At 36.2% G+C, this 22,550-nt stretch overlaps 1 protein-coding gene across 3 annotated transcripts in view; it reads left to right on the top strand.

Moving 5' to 3' along the window:
• Positions 1 to 22,550, top strand: part of LOC115214131 (hepatocyte nuclear factor 4-gamma-like) — a 125,862-nt gene that overhangs the window by 4,420 nt on the left and 98,892 nt on the right. Inside the window, exon 1 of one of the 3 annotated variants that reach the window (XM_036505147.1) lies at positions 17,459 to 17,569. The exons of 1 other annotated variant lie outside the window; for it this stretch is intronic. Coding sequence is in view for 1 of the 2 variants with exons in the window: in XM_036505146.1 (XP_036361039.1) it covers positions 17,545 to 17,551 (7 nt within the window). In the remaining variant the exon portion in view is untranslated. Of the gene's footprint in view, positions 1 to 17,458; positions 17,570 to 22,550 lie in introns of those variants that run through there. One more of the 3 variants, XM_036505146.1, reaches the window with a different exon arrangement.

Below are 22,550 nucleotides of genomic sequence, written 5' to 3'. Positions count from 1 at the left end.
CAGCACTAATTGGCCATTATATTGACATTCCATCTTCTCAGATATCTTTCCATCTTCTTAAGTCGTGATGAATCCTCTCCCCCTGCTCCTCGTTCACATCTCTCAGATTTTCCGGACAGAAATCTGAATGGCATATCAGAAGTGAACGTTAAGGTGCATTTTACATTCTTAGGCCTCAAAATTTTCCAGCATTCCTTTGTATTTGTATTGTGTGACCTAGTGGTTACCCAAGAAGTTAAAACTAATCCATGCATATTTTTTAAAGAATTTTCAGAAGTTTAAAAGTGTTTCGTCCTGGACTAGTTTCTATATATCTGGTCCTACATATACACCCTCCTTCAACCTTTGCATCTGATAGAGCAGGAAACTTGTCAGGCAAATACATGAAGCCCTCTCCATCCTGTAGCAAAGCTTTTACGTATTGCTTTATGAAGCCAAGTTTAATGTGTAGAGGAGGCGAAAGAACCTTTTTCAGATCAAGCAAACTTTCTCGAAGAGTATTCTTTGTCCCTCGTTTAAGCGTACCTTTACCTGGTCATTCTTCCTTTTTAGACTAATAGAGGTTGCTGGCTATACTATTCCATTCACACAAGAAACAAGGAAACTATGCAATATAATTTTCAAGGTGCTGCAAATCATCCAGTTGTGTTCTTTGAATTTAACCTCATGCAAAAGTGACACCAAATTTTCGTGTTTCTTCATGATCACTGAGTATCCAACAAGGATGGAAGCATATTTATTACTATTATGCTGTGGAACAGCCTTAAGACTTCTCTTTGAAGAGTCGAATCTCCATTCGAGCTGTAACTTGCGCCAAACTTACCTATTAATTTTGACAGCTCTGTACAATGAACCAAATCATTTTTCATGAGCGAAATAAGGAACATAATTTCTTTCGGTTACAATACCAACAGAATAATGCACAAAGCGTTAAAAGATTCTTGGATTTAAGTCTGGAACCTAAAAGCTTTGCTGATTTCTTTGAGCCCCAAGTTCCTCACTAGATCATTTAATTCACTGGTTCTTTGCCTTTACCGTTATTGAAGTCTTCATCGTCGTTGCTATTTCTGCCTTCTGGCTCAGAACTCAAGTGTATGCCTTCAAGGTCTTTTGGTGGTGACAGGCCTGTAACATCTGGTCCATGGACAACAAGCCAATGCAGATGTAGGATTTGGATAAACAATGTTTTCCCCATTCTTCGAATTCTGTTCTGGCTCGGGAACAAAAGTTGCTTAGTGGGTGCAAACCCAGGCTCCAAAATTTTTACAAATAAGGTCATGTTTTTATTTATGTTCTTTGAGAAGAAACCTAATTTAAAGTACATTTTACAGATCACTTTTTACTGTTTTCTAAACCTGAGAAAAGTAAGGATGCAAATTTTGATTTTGCAGTCTATAAAAATTTTAGGGGGTGCAAGTGCACCTCTGTTCCTAGGCCCATGCTTGCACCTTAGTCATCACAGATTTTTAGGCTCTCTCCATATCATTGAAACTTCAAAATGAAATGACTTCTTTGTACATTTTATCGTCTTAATTCTTCAACATATATTAAACAGACCTAATGAGGAACTCACTTATCTTGGTTTCCTAATTTCACACCAAAGTAGGCATAGAATTTTTTAACAAATTTGATGTGTCTTTGACGTCATCAACTCGCCACAAATGTAACAAATTATCCGGGCTAGCAGCACATTTTCTAGAAGAAATCTTTGCTTCAAATGATGCGGAACACGTGTAGAGCGCATCTTGGTCTCCTCACTACTTGCGGGTGACTGAACCTCCAGTGGTGCAGGCACTTTGCGTAGCTAAAGCAGTCTGAAGGTTGCCAGACGCTTATTTTTTAAAATTACACATATTAGCTATACTATTATGGTCAATTTAAATATGGCAATAGTCAAATTCGGATACAATGTTAAAATGCATGAAGAAGCTGTACGTGATAGTATAATTTCTATGCAATTTTTTAAATCAGCCGGTAAAAACTGAGCAATTTCACCTAATAAACGTGAAACAATTTTTTGGCTGCAGACCAGCTATATATAAAAACAATCTAATGGGTGATAGATTATTCAATAATGCGTTTTAGTGTAATTTTTATAAGGAAAAGATTGGCAATAACTTTTAAGTCGAAACCTCGAAGTCAGTGTCAACGTTTTTCCTTGTAAAAGCTTACATACAATAACACACAGGGCTCATTATATATCATTTAATACATTGATATTTTGAACATACATTAAATGGTATGCAAAAATATATTTATCACATTTTTTTGTGACTAAGGACGCATGGGTAGAGGTTTTTACGTGCAGAAACGATAGAGAGTAGTAATGATAGATTTGACCTACATGCTAAATTGAAATTTTCGCCAGGGTCAACTTCATTTTTCCATAAATAAGAATAATGACTACTGCAGAGGATTTGCTGTTGTTTAGCCCAGGGCAGTTCAGACTGAACAGATTTATGCCCAAAGTATTTTAGTCATGACTATCTCTTATTTTCAGATATTGGCCGATCTTTGGTTCTAGGTACATATATCCGAAGAACTAAAAATGAAACTAAACAATCCGGGAAAATACAAAAAATAGACTTGGGTATCCCGAATATGTAAATAAATAACCCGTATTTTTACTTTCATTTATTAAAACGTGTAACTTATTTAGTAGCAGCACTTTTGTTGGCGATCTTACGGTTCTAGTACCGTATCGCCCTTTTGTTTCAACTTTAATGACGAAGTTGTTCAAGGAACTTCAAAAGATCTACAAATAAAATAATTGGGATCTTTTCGGCTTGAACGGCAGTTTTTTTTAGTGGTGTCATATGAAATTGTCACCCATAATTATGACCCTAGTATCGATCTATTGCATTTCAATCTGTTTTAGGGTTAGGGTTGGTTAGGGTTAGTTAGGAGTAGGGGGAAGGGTATCTTTTTTTCTTCACAAATGTAAATAAACCCAATCTGTTTCTTAAACGAGGGACATATTCATGCGGCACCGAATGTTTACCTCAATGGACGTCATCGATTGGTTGAAATTGCAGAAATTGAAGAAAAAAACAAACAAATATCTTACAAACTATAGAATTTTTTCAATAAAGCCAAGAGAAAAAGATGTTTTATAAATACATTCCACCAGTATACGAAATTTAAAATTTTTTAGTTACCTAGAAATTATGTTAAAAACTGCCGTTCAAACCGAAGAGATCCAATAATTGTACTGTCACACAAATTGTAACGTGAAAAATGGTAACAAAAAGGGTTACCAGAAAAATAAACCAACCCCAAATTAGTAACAAGGTAATACACAAATCACACGCCACTAGTAGGTACTATCTACGTATCTATCAGTCTTTTTATCTGTCTATCCGTCCAACCTCTGAACAGTTATAATGGAAATGATAAAACTAGAAATGTTCATAAGAAGTTATAAAAAAATTAATTTGAAAAGGTTTAACAGTAGAAAATATTAATATATTTCCATGTAATGATATGTAACTTTTAATCTTTTACATATTCATACTGCACACTTGAGAAATGCAAATCTAATTTTTGTATTTTCACGGATTGTCTAGGTTGTGTTTTAGACCCCCCACCCCACCCCGATATATGTACCTAAAACAAAAGATCGTCGCCTGTTGTTTCTGTTACAGTCAAGCGGCCCCATTGTGGGTCCTTCGTTAGCTCGATGGAGTATTTGTTTATTCCGTTATTGTATTTGATTTGGCTTGATAACATTTCCCATCTAATTTTGCTCTCTCTCTCTTTCTCTCTCTCCTAAAACAAACCCCCTCGTTCACAAAGATAAAAACTTACCTTAATCTCCCTAAATATCTATATTATGTTTGCTGTTGTCTGACTTCGTCACCGACTGTTAGTGGGTGGCAATGGTGATTATCATTTTTTCTCCTTTTTACATATAGTTGCCGCCGATAGTATTCCCGTGTACCTGGGTTACTTCAGGATGTTCAATCTCTTCTTTCTCACGATAATTAATATTTTTCACATGTCATCCACTCAGATAACAAGACCAGTCAAATGTTATCGTATAGTCGATTTTACTTGAAATAACTTGTAGCTAATTCATGTCGAATTCAAAGGAGTGATAGACATTTACTTCATTATATTCACAGATTTTTTTTTTCTTTATATAATTTTTTTTATATCGAATGACTTGGTATTTTTTCGCCGAGATCATCCTTTGTAGAGTTAAGTTTTCAGTGAACAAAATTTGAAATCTCATTTTTTCTTATTTTCAATTATGTTGCTTGTATCGTAGAAGAATATATACCAGTGAAGGCACATGGCTTAGTGGTTTGGGTTTTCGACTTATAACTGTAAGGTCGTGAGTTAGATTCTCGGTGGCGCGTTGTATCCTTGAGCAAGACACACTTCACGTTGCTCCAGTCCACTCAGCTGGCAAAAATGAGTAGTACCCGTATTTCAAAGGACCAACCTTATCACATTCTGTCTCGCGAATTTTCCCTCAGAACTACGTTAAAGGTCTGAAGAATGTTCAGCCACTTGCACGCACATTAATGTTGTGAGCAGGCTGTTCTGTTGATCGGATCAACTGGAACCCCATTCATCGTAACCGACGGAGTACCAGTTCCTTTTTTTTTATGATGAATGTTACAACATAACTTATTACATCCTATCAGCCACATATGTTAAGCCATTAGCTGTTTATTGGCTTTCGCTTGCAGCAAACGTATTGCTGCGATAGATGACTGAATCTGCGATTGAATTGGTTTTTATGTGTTGCTCATGCACTTGGAGGAGAGCACGGGGAAAGACTTCCTCCCGTCCCCACCCCATTTCTCGCATATTATTATTATTTTTTTGCCCAAAACCCACGTTTTCGGATACTGAGATTCCGGAAAATGGATCTTATCGGTTTGAACGGCAGTTTTTAAAAATAATTTCCACGTAACTAAACACTTTTAAACTTCGTATACTGGTAGAATGTGTTTATAAAACATCTTTTTCTCTTGGCTTTATTGAGAAAATTCTATAGTTTGTAAGATATTTGTTTTTTTTCTTCAATTTCTGCAATTTCAACCAATCAATGACGTCTATTGAGTTAAACAACATTCTGTGCCGTATGAATATGTCCCTCGTTTAAGAAACAGATTGGGTTTATTTACATTTGTGAAGAAAAAAAAGATATCCCCCCCCCAACCCTAAAACAGATTGAAATGCAATAGATCGATACTAGGGTGACAATTTCATATGACACCGCTAGAAAAACTGCCGTTCAAACAGAAAAGATCCCGGAAAATTGCCAAAAATCGGAATTTTGAAATGTCTGGCCTCACTTCCCCCTCCCCCTCCAATTTCTTCATTTAAAAATTTTTTTTGCGTAACCCTAAAACCCTAATCCAAAGTAGAAAAATTTTTGGAAATTGTTTTCAGAATCATAATCTCCGTATTTTCCCGCATGTTTTGAAAAAAAAAAAATTCTGAAAAAAGTTTAAAATGAAGGAGGGGGGGGGGGTAATTTTAAAATGCCGATTTTTGCCAATTTTTGTGCAGATTAAATAAAAAAAAAAGGGGATGTTTTTTTTTTGAGCGGGGACAAAAGGAAGTCTTTCTGAGCACGGACATTACAGTAGTATATTTTGCTAAAATTAATCTCACGATCGAAAGGGCACCGGCAAAACTTTTCGTTTTTATGACTCTAAGAGAGCGCGCGCAACACACACACACACTCCACAAAACTGCATGGAGCTAGTTTGAGATTTCTGTAAATGGGAGGTATATAAGATCAAGCTTTCTGAAGTTAATCATTAATGTTTGAATATAAAATACTGAACTTAGAACAAATAATGTGGACTGCTCATAGACACCAGAGCATCTTAGTAAGACTAATGGCTATAATTTGAGAAAGTCCGTGATTTGTGTTGATTACAATTATCTATCAAAGGTGACTAAATTCATTAACGAAAGCACTAAGAACAAACACTTATAAAACGGATGTACAAAAAAGCAATAATAAATGTGAGTGGTTTTCTTTTAGAAATGAGGAAATGGGTTTCACATCACTGAAGATAGACAGTCTCAGTGTAGTAGCAAACGTTCACTGCGTAAGAGGCTAAGATACTTTTGTGCTCTCACTTTAATTATATAAAGCTGAAGAAATTTAGATCCCGGAGTGACTTGAATCTCTGAACAGTGCTTGCAATCATAGAATTATCTGAAAATTGATATCTTAGTGCTCGTTCTCCTCTACCCTTAAGAGCTGATTCTGCACGGCAACAACGGGATAGAGCAGCTTTACAAAAGAAGACATTCGATAAATCGAGTTTCAAATATATTGTATCTGAATATAAAACGGGTTGGTATGGATGGAACGTCTTTGGCCTTTAGTCTGCTCGTCAGGGCTGCTCTGGGGTTGAACAAGAACAACTGACTCTAAACGAGTCATTGAGGGAGCCGTTAAGTAGGTCTAGTTAGTGATGCTGGGATAGCAATAGGTAGAGACGCCCTAACGTCTTTAGATAAGGGGGTGATTTCACACATGTGATAATGAGGTTTCGCATACTGAAAAACAAAAAGATAGGATGGTCGTAACTGGAATGCCTTTTGATTATAGATGTGCTTGATAAGAGCTGACCGAGGACTAAACTACACAACTTCACAAGAAATCTATATCAGTTTTCTTATTCTAGCAAGCACTATTGTGTGTGTTTGTGAGAGAGAGAGAGAAACTAGAATGTACGATTTTATGCTGTTAGCGTAGCAATTTCTAGGATATCATCGAGGCATTGAACCTAAGATATATTTAGACACAACTGTTCTGATTTTTCTCTTCAATTCAATGTAGACAAACGTAAAGCTGTTATTGGGACGAAGTTCTAAAATCTTCATATATTTTCTGTACAGTGTAAGTGGTTTTTCCCCTCTCTCCCCTTCTCTTTCGTTGAACAATGTTGTCTGTATTAGCTTTTGTGGTGGTTATCAAAGAAAACTGTTGACATACAATTTGAAGATATTGCTGATACGATTGGAAAGAATGAATAGCAGGAAGCTAGGACTGCCCGATTATTTGATTGTCCCTGTTGTTGCTTTTGTAGTTTTGTTTATTTTGTTTTAGCATTTTGCCAGACCAGCAACACTCAGAATATATCGTTTAATAAATAACAAACACCCATTTTAAATATTCTCTCCAGTACACTTGCTACATTATCTCCTGCAATAACTGAAACCATGCCAGACAAAATTGCCGGATTAATTTCGTAACCGCCTTCCCCCCCACCAAAAAAAAAAAACCCACACCCAAATTGAGCACTTCGTTTCCCGAGTAGCATAAACGTGAAAGTTATTTACTTTGTGAAAAACAGGCGTTTTCCAGGCCAAATAGTGTTTCTCTTACCATTATTGACAAAAATAAAATAATGGGATCTTTTCGGTTTGAACGGCAGTTTTTAACATAATTTCTAGGTAACTAAAAAATTTTAAACTTCGTATACTGGTAGAATGTGTTTATAAAATATCTTTTTCTCTTGGCTTTATTGAGAAAATTCTATAGTTTGTAAGATATTTGTTTTTTTTTTTCCTTCAATTTCTGCAATTTCAACCAATCAAATACGATCTTTTCCTTTTGATAGCCAGATTTCAACACAATTGCTAGTTAACTAAACACTTTAAAACTTCGTATACTGGTAGAATGTATCAAAAGAAAACATTATTTTCACTTGGCTTTTTGATAAATTTGTAATTCGTTTGTTTAACGTAGTTTAATTTTTCGAATTTTAACCAATCCTATGCTCTTTTGAGCTGAAATTATTTGCTGCGTCTAAAAGCTGAGACAACATTCGTTTTGTTCGTAATGTAGCGTTCGTGAGTTCGATATCAGGCTAACCTACCGGCCCCACAGTGGGATTTTTTTTTCTTTACGATTATTAGTATATTCATGTTTATTTATCAATATCGATAACGAATTACTGCCGTTGTTTAGACCGGCCCCAGTACTTAACTGGTACTTAATTTAACCCTAACCCTGAACCTAACCCCCAATCCTAAACCTAACCAAAGCTAGCGACCGATGCCGGAAGGCTGTCACGAGTTAGGGTTAGGGGTTAAGGTTTAGGGTTAGGGATAAATTAAGTACCAGTTACGCACGCACGCACTGGTGTCGATAGAGCCCCTTGCCGAAACAAATTTACACAAAAGGTAAATAAACCAGAAATGGGGGATCGGTGTTTCATCGTTTCGGGGTCGATAAATTAAGTACCAATTACGCACTGGTGTCGAGGATTTTTTTCCCAATTTATATCACAGCCTCTGACAAGCTGGGACATCCTTTTATGAAAAAATATTTCGCAAATTTTTACAATACGACCCACACTCCATGCACCCTCATATCCCACTCTAGACCGATTTAAGCATATTATTGTTTTGTTTTTGTTGTTTTTGGCCCTTCAAAACCATGGCAGACGCCTTTTTGGTAAAAAAAAAAATAAAGAAAATATTCAAAAAATATCTAATATTTTTATTGGGCGACGAAATTCATCGATTTAAGAGATATGGCTGTTGTTTCTAGCACATGCCAACACAACCCTCCTCGTTTGTTTATCAATATCGATAACGCAGCAAATGATTTCAGCTCAAAAGAGAGCATAGGATTGGTTAAAATTCGAAAAATTAAACTACGTTAAACAAACGAATTACAAATTTCTAGATACAAGAAAACATTCAGTGTGATCTGTTAATTACTTTTGAATTTTGAATACTTTTTTAAGGCTTTGAGGCTGTAATGTGCCTAGGTAGAAACGTCTACTGGTGCACAGCCTATCGGCCAGAGACAACCATGGGTACAACTATAATCGTAATGTATTTTGTGAACAGAATAAATAACCCAATTGTTACGTTATCGGCATTTGAGTAGAGGTAACAAGGTTCAATTTAATCAAAAAGGAAGGCGGTGAGCTGGTAGAAACGTTAGCGCGCCGGGCGAAATGCTTAGCGGTATTTCGTCTGTCGTTACGTTTTGAGTTCAAATTCCGCCGAGGTCGATTTTGCCTTTCATCCTTTCGGAGTCAATAAATAAAGTACCAATTTCGCACTGGGGTCAATGTAATCGACTTAATCCCTTTGTCTGTCCTTGTTTGTCCCCTCTGTGTTTAGCCCCTTGTGGGCAGTAAAGAAATAAATAAGGTTCAATTTAATCAATAAGAGATTAATAATAGAAGAATGTATGCTACCATTACCAGTATAAAGTTGGTACGTGGTCAAAGAAAATCAGCATTAAGGCGGGATCATCAAATTCTGACCTTACACTGCATTCTCAATCTCATTATCGATAAACCATTCTTGCTTTCACTTAAAAGTATTGATATTTTTGTGTGGCTTTGATCTCCAAATATTTTACGTATATTCATAATTAACAGAAACAAAGCTATTCACTACTCGAGTGTATTGAATAATAGCAGAAAAGAAAACGATAAACAACAAATAGGCGAGACAAATTCTTGCAAAAATATGGTCTTCATTGCATTCAACTTCGTCCTTGTTGAGTTTGGAGTATTGAACTCCTCGAAGACCTGGATCATGCGGGTGGGTACTTCTGAAGATACATCAAAGGTTTATCGCAAAAAATTGTCGTTACAGTTACATTTATTCTTTTGTGATTGACATCGATCTCGTGTAGTATTTGCCGCATGACATACCTATTTCTTTACTACTCACAAGGGGCTAAACACAGAGAGGACAAACAAGGACAGACAAACGGATTAAGTCGATTATATCGACTCCAGTGCATAACTGGTACTTAATTTATCGAAAGGCAAAGTCGACCTCGGCGGAATTTGAACTCAGAACGTAACGGTAGACGAAACACGGCTACGCCCGGCGTGCTAACGTTTCTGCCAGCTCGCCACCTTTGCCGTATGACATACCGTAGAAGTAATAGTATTCGAGTGATAAGAAATGCTGCCGCGAAATATGCACAATGTTGTACAACGGAGATGGGTAATAAGAATGTGAAAATGATATACGACTTGAGAAGAAAATGAACTGGTAAGCGACGATTTATTCTCCTTTACTAAAATACAATAATTTGCCATACATGAAATAAAATGACTATAACAGGTTACTACAAAGTGTGTGAGAGACTTCGTGGTTAGGCTGGACTGTTGAATTGTTTATGGTCTGTTGTGTGATGTTCATACAGCAACGACGTAGGCAGGTGTCTGGTGTGGATGAAAGCGTAGACTGGCTGGTGTTAGATACATCGTTGAGACGAGTTGCGTGTGCCAAAGACAAAGCGTAGTCAAGAATTGCCATTCTTAAGGAGATCAGTAGACTCCTGGAACTGGTGATTAATTTCCCGTGTCAGGAAAAACAAACTGTTGCACCAACACGATTGGATGGCTGGAAACCGACCAATACAAACAACAAGCTCGTTTAATCATAAGTTCATGTGACTTGCTGGAATGAAAAGGAGTGTGGAGCTGATATCCGGGTATTTAAGCGTCGACAGCTCAAAACGAAAACATCTCACATTCATGACAGCGTAAATCTCTTCTGCTACAGTTGTACTAAAATTCTAGCTTAGTTTGGGAATAGTGGCGATACCGTTGAACTTGTTGGTTGCATTGAACAATTATTTAAATGTCTTTATAATTTGTATTGAATTTCATAAAGCTTTCGATTGTTTCCTACAGAGAAACACGTTTTTGACCTGGAGAAAACTTGTTTCTGAATGGCGAATACTTTCGTTTACACAGGTACCAGGAAATGATCTCAAATGTTTTGAAAGAAGCGGATTGTGTGAGAAAGTAACTTGAAAAATCTCTTTTTCTCACTGTTGTAAACCCAAACAGGAATATCAAAGTTTAAAAGGTTTTAACCGACTAAAAATGCAGCAATCTACAATGCAAACAAAGATTGCTAAATTGTAAGCAAAACCAAACTTCAACGCAATAACAGTTTTATGCAGTGAGTTGCTACAGTCTCGACTAACTAAAAGCCAATACTGAACACTGTTGTGCCATGAACAGAACAGAACTCTGTGCAGTCGCACTGCAGGCATATAACAGCAATTGAGACAAACGTGATCAAAACTAAAATCACAACATTTTCCCCCTCTGAAGAAAAAGAACAATTAACCAACAAAATGCAAAATATAAACATATCCGTGAGCTAATCACAACAACGTAATAACAAGGCATTTCATAAGCATAACACATCATCAATCATAAATTTAACCTATCGGGAACTTTTTTCATTCTGGATGAACGCCAGTGCAAAGTAGGTTCTGGTTCTTGAGCTGGTGTAGGTGGGACAAAATTGATCATGGTATCAGAAAAACCACCGCAGTGTTCATGCACTTGAGTAGGATCAGTGTCAGCAACATCAGTTTGATCCTTACTTGACTGATACTCCTCAGTCGTTTTGCCAGTAGGAGCTAAATCTCTAATAGACACACTACTTTCACATCCATCTGGGTACTGCACCCTCCTGTGGTTAGGGTTAATTTGTACCAATTGGGCTTCATCTACTAAAGGATCATACTTATTGCGTACATGTTGTTTAACAAACACTTTGTCAGGTCCTTGCATTAACCAAGTAGGAACGGAAACACCACACATAGAACGTCTGGGAAATTTAAAGAATCTCTCATGTGGGGTCTCATTAGTTGCCGTGCATAATAATGAACGTTGCGAATGTAAAACTTCTGGAAGCACAACTTCCCATTGAGAAACTGTTAAATTTAATGGAATTCCATATTACTCCATTATGCCTTTCACATTGAGCATTTCCACGAGGATTGTACACAGTAGAATGAGTAATCGCTATGCCCCTATCATACAGAAATTGTCTTTCTTTGGATACAAAACATTTAGCATTATCACTATGAGTAACAGCAGGAAATCCAAAAAGATGAAACAAAACCTTCAAATTACTAATAATGGAATGAGCACTAATATCAGTACATGGAAAAATTAACGAAAAACGTGAATACTCATCCACAACAGTTAAAGAAATAATGGTTCTTTGACACTGAAGGTAGGGGTCCTTTAGAATCAATGCTCAATCTTTCAAAAGCTTGAGTAGATTTAATTATGTGCCCTATTAAACACCTAAGTTTGCTTTCATCCATGATAGGCGGTTCAGCAGGAAATGATTCTAAAAAAGTTTTTAAAGTTCTGAACCAATATTTCCATTCTTTTGAAGCTTGACTTGAACTTGGATCAGCGGTGAACAAATTTGGTTTTATAAATTTGCTATCCATTCTCTCTAGCTATATTTAGTCGATTAAATTGTTATAAACCCAAACTGGAATATCAAAGTTTATAAAATTTTAATCAACTAAAAATGCACTAATCTACAATACAAACAAAGATTGCTAAATTGTAAGCAAAACCAAACTTCAACGCAATAAGTTTTATGCAGCGAGTTGCTTCAGTCTCGACTAACTAAAAACCAACACTGAATATGTTGTGCTGCAAACAGAACAGAACTATGCGCAGTTGCACTGTAGGCATATAACAGCAATCAAGACAAAATCACGTGATCAAAACAAAAATCACAACACTCACTCACAGGATTACCGATAGGTCGGTTCTAATTTACTTGATAATTTGATAAAGCTATTCAGTTGGGTTAAAAGAAATATATTTTAAAATAGCAAATGAACCCTTATAAAATGAAATGGTATTAGCTTTGTGCACCTTTTTGAAAAGTATAAGCTACTTGTAGCATAGTTTTATTAACTTGATTTGAGAAAATTTTCATTAATACAGTACCCATAAGGAAGTGGGCAGCCTCTACCTCAAGCTGAGAAGACTGAAAAGGGGTGGACAAATTGTTTTTTAATGAAATAAAGATTCTTTTTCAAACTTTAACTTGCAAAACACTGAAGAATATGAATGCAAACTCTCGTCTTTTGGTTAAAAAAGAGGGGTTGGTGTATGTAGCAGATTTGAAACTGGATCAACAAATTGCCAAGTTAAAACCACAGCTTAGTAACAGCTTTTTCATGTGATTGGCTGAGTTATACACCAATCAGCATTGAGGCCTCATGTGATGAATCTTTCTAGAAGTCTCTAGAACATTCCCCTACAAGGCTTATAAATAGGCATGCCTTGGGCGCCCACAGCTAAGCTTAGTACATTCTTGTTTTGCTGCTCTCACCAGTCGTTTTAGTGACTCTTTACTCAACCAATGTGACTATTTATCTCATAGTAACAGTTTCTTTACAGAGTTTTCTTAACTATTTGTAATAACTACAGAATTGTCCTTTCCGTGTGTTAACTTGGTCGCATTTTTAATTCAAGACCAATGTGGAAAATATTTGTGCAGTGAATTAAAATTAATTGTTCATGGGTGTTATGCATTCATTATATGCAGCCAGAACCCAACTCAATCACCAGCATCTCGCACCTATTACCCTCATGACATCGGTAATTACACCTCGTGACATATGCAAAACATTTTCACTAATTCGTTTAGTGAGGGCAGTGTGTAGAAGGATTGGTATTTGTCATCTTAATAACCATTAGTTTAATACCAGTAATAAGCGGCTGTTCTCAAATTTGTGTATAAAGTTGATATGCATGTATTTTTGTGTGTATTGAAATAATACTAATTCAATGAATAATGAATTTTTAGATAATATCGTTAATAGCATATATAATTGAAGAGACCCTACTAACTGTTCTAAAACCTTAGATCTAATTTAGTGTTTGTGTATGTTTGTGATGCTTTATGATTTCTTTAAAGGCAGCATAGCATGGAAGGCACCCAGCACTATTATGGCAAAAACTAATTTGTTCTTGGCTTGTCATTGTCTTATGGTTTTGGCTCTTTACAATAGACTTAGTGTTGGGAAACTACTAAAACAGTCTCTCTAATTTGGTTAGGGCTATCATAACTTCCCTATTAAGGAACGTTATCCTTCAGGATTTAATGATGTGATGGATATGTGAAAATGTGTCTGTAGATATGAAGGATCATTTAGAGAACATTTACTTTAAATGGATTTGATTTTCATTCCATATTTTACATTGAACCTCAATAAAGGTTAACTTGGAACAAAGAGTGACTACATAAACATATATTATGCCATACCACCAGCCTGTCTCCTAGAGTAAGTTTCCGATAGTGTAACAACCTGCTATCTATGATTCATTTCCTGGTTTTCTCTATCTTTCCTTCCTTATTATATTTAATAGATTAATTTCTTCTATGAAATCCAGTACCTATTTTGGTACTATCTTTTGTAAACTAATCAGAAGAAATGAGTGGAATTTTCATTTATATCATATGGATTTAAATAATTTGTATGTGTAGCTAAAAATGTTGATTGATGCACAAAGTTCTACTGATTATTGAAATAATTGTTACTATTTAAAAAATGTAATACCATCACCTACATTTGTTTACTTTCGTACTCTATGACAAATGTACAAAACTCATAATCGGTACTTTTCGCAGGATCTACAAATTGTATAGAATATTGTCTGGATTCAGTAAATAATTTTAGATTTCTTTACCTATGCAATCTGCTAGTGAGGATATTGTATGGAGTGCTTTCGTATAGTAATTATTAACTTAAAATTAATTTCTGCCATGAATAAAAAGTTAATGGCCATTAAAGTTGGCAAATTTTGGGTGATTTTAGTCAATCGAAAGCCACAGACATATAGGTGCTTGTTTCCATTGTAACAAGCCAAGTTGCTTACTCCTATGTTGCTGTCCTGTCAAGCCACTTGGTCATTTTATGCTTATTAAATGCTTAAAACACAAGGAATGAAGAGGTGGTGATATTTTTCATTCATTTACTTGTCATTTGACTGTGGCCATGCTGGAGCACCATCTTTATTTGAATAAATCGATGCCAGCACTTATTCTTTGTAAGCCTAGTACATATTTTATCGGTCTCTTTTGCTGAACCGCTAAGTTACAGGGACATAAACACACCAACATCGGTTGTCAAGCGATGGTGGTGGGGGATACACACACAAACATATATATATATATATATATGACAGACTTCTTTCAGTTTCTGTCTACCAAATTCACTCACAAGGCTTTGGTCAGCCCAAGGCTTTATTAGAAGACAGTTGCCCAAGGTGCCATGCAGTGGAATTGAACCTGGTACCATGTGGTTGGGAAGCAAGCTTCTTACCACAAAGCCATGTCTGCGTCTAAAATTAATAGCTAAATAGGCCTTGAATCTCGCACCAAATTATATTTTTCAGTTTTCGCATAATCATATGAATTCCCATGTGTAAAACACAAATTAGCAAAAATTTTCTGAAAATTCCAAAACAAAGTTATGAGGAATTATATGGCATACATAAAGCAAAATTCCGCCAATATTTCATTTGTTTGCAGTTAGATATTAAAATGTGCAGTCATGCACAAAATGGCAGCTTTCAAATCTTGTTTTCTGACTCTGTAAAAATTATCAAACTTTAAACCTCTGTATTTTTTTAAAACACTTTCCGAAACAAATGAATTAGGTCTTGAGATTCAGCATGAAAATTATATTAATACACCATATTTCAAAATTTTCACTTAATTAAAAAATTTTAAAAGTACAGCCAAGCAGAAAAGAAACAAAATTTTTTCAAAAGAATGGCAACTCACAGGTTCATGTTCAAATGAATAATTAATGAAACAGAGTTGCCACAACAACAAAGTTTTGACTTCCACTGTGGGGTCAACGGTCTAAATTTCATTGGATAAAAATACATAACTCTAAATGCTTCTAACTTCGTTATAGATTTTTTCAAAATAATTACTGTGATATTTGGCATCAGCATGCAAAACTATATTAAAAGTCTATATGGATGGATACATGGATCATCATTGTTTGACGACAAGGATCAGTTGAGTAATCTGCTCCTGAAATGACATGTGATTGAGCATCCATACGAGTGTATCCTTAATGTAATTCTCAGGCAGAATCCGTGGGACAGTTTGTGACAAGGCTGTACTTTTTGAATGAGGGGCAATCCATGAACTGGTTCAACCCGAAGCTATAGAAACTGACATTTTTACCATGTATGCATGCATGTGTATGTGTATACACCACACACACACGTGTGTGTGGAGGTGCTTGGTTTTGCAATTAGGGTGTTGTAGACATGATTGCAAGATCGTGGTTTCGATTCCCAGACCAGTGTTGTTCTTTAACAAACCCTTTCCTTTCATGTTGCTCTAGTCCACTCAGCTGTCAATGGCTGACCCTGTGCCAGACTAGCATTCAGTTCAAGAGCATATCGGCCTGATAGCTGGCTTATCAGCTTTTGTCAAGTGTCCAACCCATGCCAGCATGGAAAACGGACTTTAAATGATGATATATATATCTCATCATCATCATTATTTAACATGTTTTCCATGCTGGCATGGGTTGTATGGTTTAACAAGAGCTGACAAACCAGAAGATGGCACTGTTGACTTCTTTGGCATGGTTTCTACAGGTGGATGCACTTTCCAGCACCAACTACTTTACAGGTACCTTTCTTTTTCTTTGTACCACTATCACCAGCAGGGTCACCAAATAACTTGCATGTCAAGGCAATGTCTCCTTGACTGGGATAAGTAGTATTGAGGGAGGTGGCTTTGTGCCAGTTGATGAGAGGTTAAATAAAAGAAGTGGGATATGTCTTGCTGTAGAACAGATACAAGGACACCTCAATTGGAGAAGGGAGCATGGCTGGGGGAAAATGAGGAATGGAAGTGGTTCTGGGATGGGGGTAGAAAGAGAAAAGTAACATTGTGTGTATGTATGTATATATATATATATATATATATATATATATATATATGGATAATGCACCCAGCACATTCTGTAAAGTGGTTGGCATTAAGAAGGGCATCCAACTGTTGAAACCTTGCCAAATCAGACTGGAGTCTGGTGCAGCTTACCAGCTCTGGTCAAACCATCAAACCCATGGCAGCATGGACAACAGATGTTAAATGATGATTTTATACACACACACACACTTTGTAATTACATTTATTTTATATATACACACTTAGTAACTGAAAATATCTTGTACACACACACACACACACACACACACACATAGCTCTCTCTCATTCCTCTCTCACTGTGTGTGTGTGTGTGTGTGTGTGTATATATATAATATATATATATATATATATATATATATATATTATATAATGTGTGTGTGTGTGTGTGTGTAATGAGAGAGCTCTAAGGTATATGTATATATGATATAATATTCAGATATTCAGTCAGTGTTCATATATAAATTATATAAATTCATTCTCACTTCAAATACTTATATAAATTCATTTATTTATTTTCCTGTTTTTGTTGTCGTATTAGGTTTTCTGAACTTTCAAACCCCTTGTGAAAGTCCATTTTCTAACAACATTGTGGCATTAATTGTTCTTTGATGCTCACCTTTGAGTCTGATATCAATGTTCCTTATTAGAAAAGTGTCTTCGCTTTCCGATGGTTGATAAGAAATCAAGACATTTAATGTAGTTCACCATGTGAATAAGGATGTATTTAAATCTTTCCCTGGACTACCTACCCTAAACTGCTCAGCCCATCCTTGCTGTGTCATGTGCAGTAAGTAATACAACTAATGTATGTAATCAGCAAAATCTTGTTTATTTTACATGTGTTTTATGTACACAGGTTTCTCTTTGTCTTGGAGTGTTTTGATATGTATTTATTTATCCGTGTTTGTGTACATGTTTATATATGTGTGTGTGTGTGTGTATTGAATATATATGTATGTGTATATGTGTGTGTAAATATATGAATATGAGTATGTGTCTATGTGTGTAAATATATGACCGTGTGTGTAAATATATAAATGTGTGTGTGGAAATATATGAATGATTGTAAATGTGTGTGTCTGTATGTATCTATGTATGTGTGTGTGTGTGTGTGTGTGTATATACCCTGATACGGGGTTACTTCAAACAGTTTTAGACTTCTTCTTGCAATAATTTCATCACCTTTTTTTTCCAATCTTAACTAAATTTGACTATGTTAGAGGGACTAAATAGGTACACTGATATATGAAATAAAAATAAGTTGCAGTCAATATTTGATTACTTTTTTTATACAATTGTCCCTGTTCACCTCTGATTTGGGGTTACTTTGGACAATGATATTTTTTTTACTTATGTTCCAAAGTTGAATATGTTATTTGGAGGGATAAGTTTTCTATTAACTGTAAGAGACACTTTTAAGTGCTGGAAGTACACGGATACTTCTGTAGCACTTAAACATGCTCTGGATCTTTTGATATTTTGGCACAGGCATGATACTAATTGGGATTTGTTTCGCTTTAAAAATGAATTAACCCATTTAGCTGAAGGAAATTACCCGTGTTTAAAGTAACCCCATTTCATGGTATATAAATGTGTGTGTGATGTATATATTCATACATATATACATATACACACTAGACTACCTGTGACCTGTTGAGTTGCCTGGAAAGTCTGAGTTTCCCAGCAGCAGAATTTTGTTTCCTGTTTTTTTTTTTCCTTTTCCAGGTTATTTCGGATGTTTTCAACGAATGTGACTTTGAAATCACGCATAAACGGCTCCTTTCTCCAGAAAAGGAAAGATTTGGTTGCTATTTCTTGCATGCCCTGTTACCACATAACAGGTATTTCAGGTCCTTTATTGCAAATAGTTGTTACGTGGTAGCAGGGCGTGCTAGAAACAGCAGCCAAATCTTTGGTGCTAAGATATGTTGAATGTACTCGAAAAAATTTTTGTAATATTCCCTTGGGGCGATCTTTCACTTTGAGTCCAAGAGCTGTTGCTTTGACTGTCAGAACTGTCATCTGGATCAGCTGGTTCTGTTTGTTAATTTCCGTAAAAAAGTCTATTTACTTTTGTTTTAAAGTGAAAGAGAGGAGAAAGTCAGAGATGTATGAATGTGTATGAGAGAGAGAGAGAGAGCCACTTACACATACAGGAGAACACACATGTTCACTCACTCACTCTCTCTCTCTCTCTCACACACATGCACATGTACATTCAAAAAGGATGTCTGTATCTCTCTCTTTCTCTCACTTTCTTTCTCTCTCTCTCTCTCTCACACACACGCATCCCATTTCATATACACATATATACATCTTTCCCATTCTTCTCTCTTTGGCTTTAAAACAAGTAAACAAAATATTTTTATGGAAATTAACGAACTTCAGGTGACAAGCAAAAGATCACCATTCACTTCAAAATAATTAAACAAGCACAATAAATAATTTATATCTACAATAAATGTAGCAAAGACCAAAGTTATAGTAAGTAGGAAGGCAAACTCATAGCAGCCTCAGCCCATCCAAAGTATCTTGGATTGCAGAATGACCTGCTGTGCTTACCTTGGATCATAGGGTGACCTGCTGTGCTTGAAGAGACCTATTGAGTCAAGTACATCAACATCAAAATAAATATCAAATGGAAATTGTAGTTGTGCTGGTGGCATGTAAAAATCACCATCCGAACATGGCCGATGCCAGCACCACCCAGACTGGCTTTCATGCAGGTGGCATGTAAAAAGCACCAACCGATTGTGGCTGCTGCCAGCTTCCCCTGGCACCTGTGCCGGTGGCACATAAAAAGCACCCACTACACTCACGGAGTGGTTGGTGTTAGGAAGGACATCCAGCTGTAGAAACACTGCCAGATCAGACTGGAGCCTGGTGCAGCCTCCTGGCTTCCCAGACCCTGGTCGAACCGTCCAACCCGTGCTAGCTTTGCCCAGGCTATTCTTATTTTTCTGGTAACACTCTCAGAGCATCCACCCCCACTACTAACTTGGTCACGTAGATAGTGGACGCTATCAACTATTTCTAGTTTCTTCCCCTGGAGTGTGATGGAATCTGTTTTCTGAGTATCTGTGGTGTTTATTGCCCCTGTACATCTGCTAGAACTTTTGTCTTTGCTACATTGACTCTAAGACCTTTTGATTCGAAACCTTGCTTCCACACCCTAAATTTATTTTCTAGTTCTGGTAGTGATTCTGCTATGAGGGCCAGGTCATCAGCATAGAGGAGCTCCAGGAGGCAACCTGTTTTGAATTCCTCTGTTATTGCCTGGAGGACTATGATGAATAAAAGGGGACTGAGGGCTGATCCTTGGTGAACCCCTACTTCTACCCGGAATTCTTCTCTATACTCATTGCCAATCCTAATGTTACTAACGGCCTCTCTGTATGGAGCCATTCATCAATCTCCAGTTTCCGCATCGCCCACCAGATAAGGGATCGGGGAACCCTGTCAAAGGCTTTCTCCAAGTTCACAAAAGCTAAGTATAGTGGTTTATCTTTAGCTAGGTATTTCTCCTGCAGTTGTCAAACCAGGAATATAGCATCAGTGGTGATTCTACCTGAACTGCATCTCATCTAAGCAGATTCTCTCCCTAATGAGATGGGCTATGATCCTCTCCGTGACCTTCATCACCTGATCCAGCAATTTGATACCCCTATAGTCATTTCTATCTAGAGCATCGCCTTTACCCTTGTAGCATTTGACTATGGTGCTGCTACGCCAGTCATTAGGTATGACTCCATCATGAACTACCTGGTTTACAATGCGGGTGACTAGGCCATAGCCCACACCACCAGGTATTTTAGGCATCTCAGCAGTGATTCCTGATGGACTGGGGGCTTTTCCTGGCTTCATACCTTTAATTTCTTTATCTACTAGGGAGCTGTCTATTCAGATAGGTGGTCCCTTTACTGGGTTCACATTTGGGAGGCTCTCATGAATGTGTGTATATCTATCTATAGATGTGTGTGTATATCTATATACATACATATATATGAATGTGTGTATGTGTGTATCTATATATATATATGAATATGATCAGCCAGCCTTATTTATTTTCTGTCTTCCTATAGATTACCACTTGATATTCTTCTAATCTTTCTTTTAGAATGTGACTTGTCTCCCCTTTATGTTCATAGTCACAGTAACAAATCATGGAATACATCCTTCTTGGGGATGATCTTTTCTGATAGAGGCTTTCTAAAAAAATTCATTATTTGTTTTCTAATTCTTGTCACACTGAATATTATACTAACCTATTCATAATATTTAATTTTCAATAAATTAATGCCATCCAACTTTGTACATTTGTAGCTAATAAAATAACAAAAGGCTGATATGTGTTGAAAATGACTGGTGATTTCATTTCTTGGAAGGATCCAAGACATGACTTAAGTGTAGACCATAAAGCATTGACACCATATATTGTGCAACTTTTAATCTCATACTTTAACATTTCTGTCAGCTTAGTGCCTCCTCCATACTCAGTCATTGTTTAGCCTCATTTCAACTCTAATCAAACAGACATGCTTAACTTTTGAGTATTTAGATTAATCTGTCAAATGTAATGCTTATTTAGTCAAATTGCTTTCCATTAAGCCTGCGTTCTTTTATAGGTTTGAAATTTCGGTGATGTGATAGTTTATTTTTGCAATGCCATTGTAGGGCAGGTGAGGGAGCCTGGGTCTGGTCAGTTTGAACATAAAGCAAGTACAATATTTTGGCCAGATATGGCCGGTTTGAATGCTAAGGTGTTAAAGAAGATATTCCACCTATGATCATCATGTCCCCATTTTCTCCCTTTTTATTTCTAGTTATTTAGGATTCCATTTTCTGTGTGTATTTGTTTTTTTAATAGTATAATGGGAGTTTTTAGAGCAAGTTGGCAGAAAGTAACAATGGCTTCTTGTTGGCCTATATTCTAATGTTTTCTTAAATAATGACCAATTTGTGGGAAGAGAGGTGTGAAGCTAACATCAGCAGGATTTGACAGCAGATTGTAAAATAAAAAAATTAGATACTGAACTTGAGAGAAATTCAAAATAGCTATCCTATTACCATTAGAAGAAAAAATACGTATCAGTTTTATAGTTTGATAAATGAACACTTAATGCAGTAAGAATTAAGATATTAATAAAGAACTTTTAAAAAAGGCTTTCATCAGAAGAAATCATCATGAACTGTATATTTCATTCCTTGCAATTGTGACAGTGAGTGTAGTGACCAGTGCCATAAACTATGGGGAGGATTCCTAGAAAACTAGGACTGCAACATAGTTTCAGTACATGTGCCTTATCATTTCTGCTACTCAATTCTAACTTTGATGATTTTGTAACATTCATGCTTGTTCTTGTGTTAATAAATGTATGGATGAAGTGTAATGGTTTCAGCAATGTAGAGAATTTATGTTGCAGTTATAGCTTTCTAGGAATATTCTCTAAAGTTTATGACATTGATCTCTATACTCACTGTCACAATCAGACAGTGGTTTCTGATTTCTTCTGATGGTAGCATTTTTTAAAAGAATTCCTTATGAGTATCTTAATTCTCATGGCATTAAACATTAATGTATCAAACTATAAAACTGATTTGTAATTTTTACTAATAGCAATGTGATAACTATTTTGAATTCCTCTTACATTCAATGTATTCTTTTCTACTCTAGGCACAAGGCCTGAAATTTTGGGGGAGGGGGCCAGTTGATTAGATCATCCCAGTATGCAACTGGTACATAATTTATCAACTCCAAAAGGATGTAAGGCAAAGTCGACCTTGGC

Source organism: Octopus sinensis, linkage group LG1, assembly GCF_006345805.1.
Source record: "Octopus sinensis linkage group LG1, ASM634580v1, whole genome shotgun sequence".
NCBI classification, from domain to species: Eukaryota; Metazoa; Mollusca; class Cephalopoda; order Octopoda; family Octopodidae; genus Octopus; species Octopus sinensis.
This window is presented reverse-complemented; position numbering and strand designations above follow the sequence as displayed.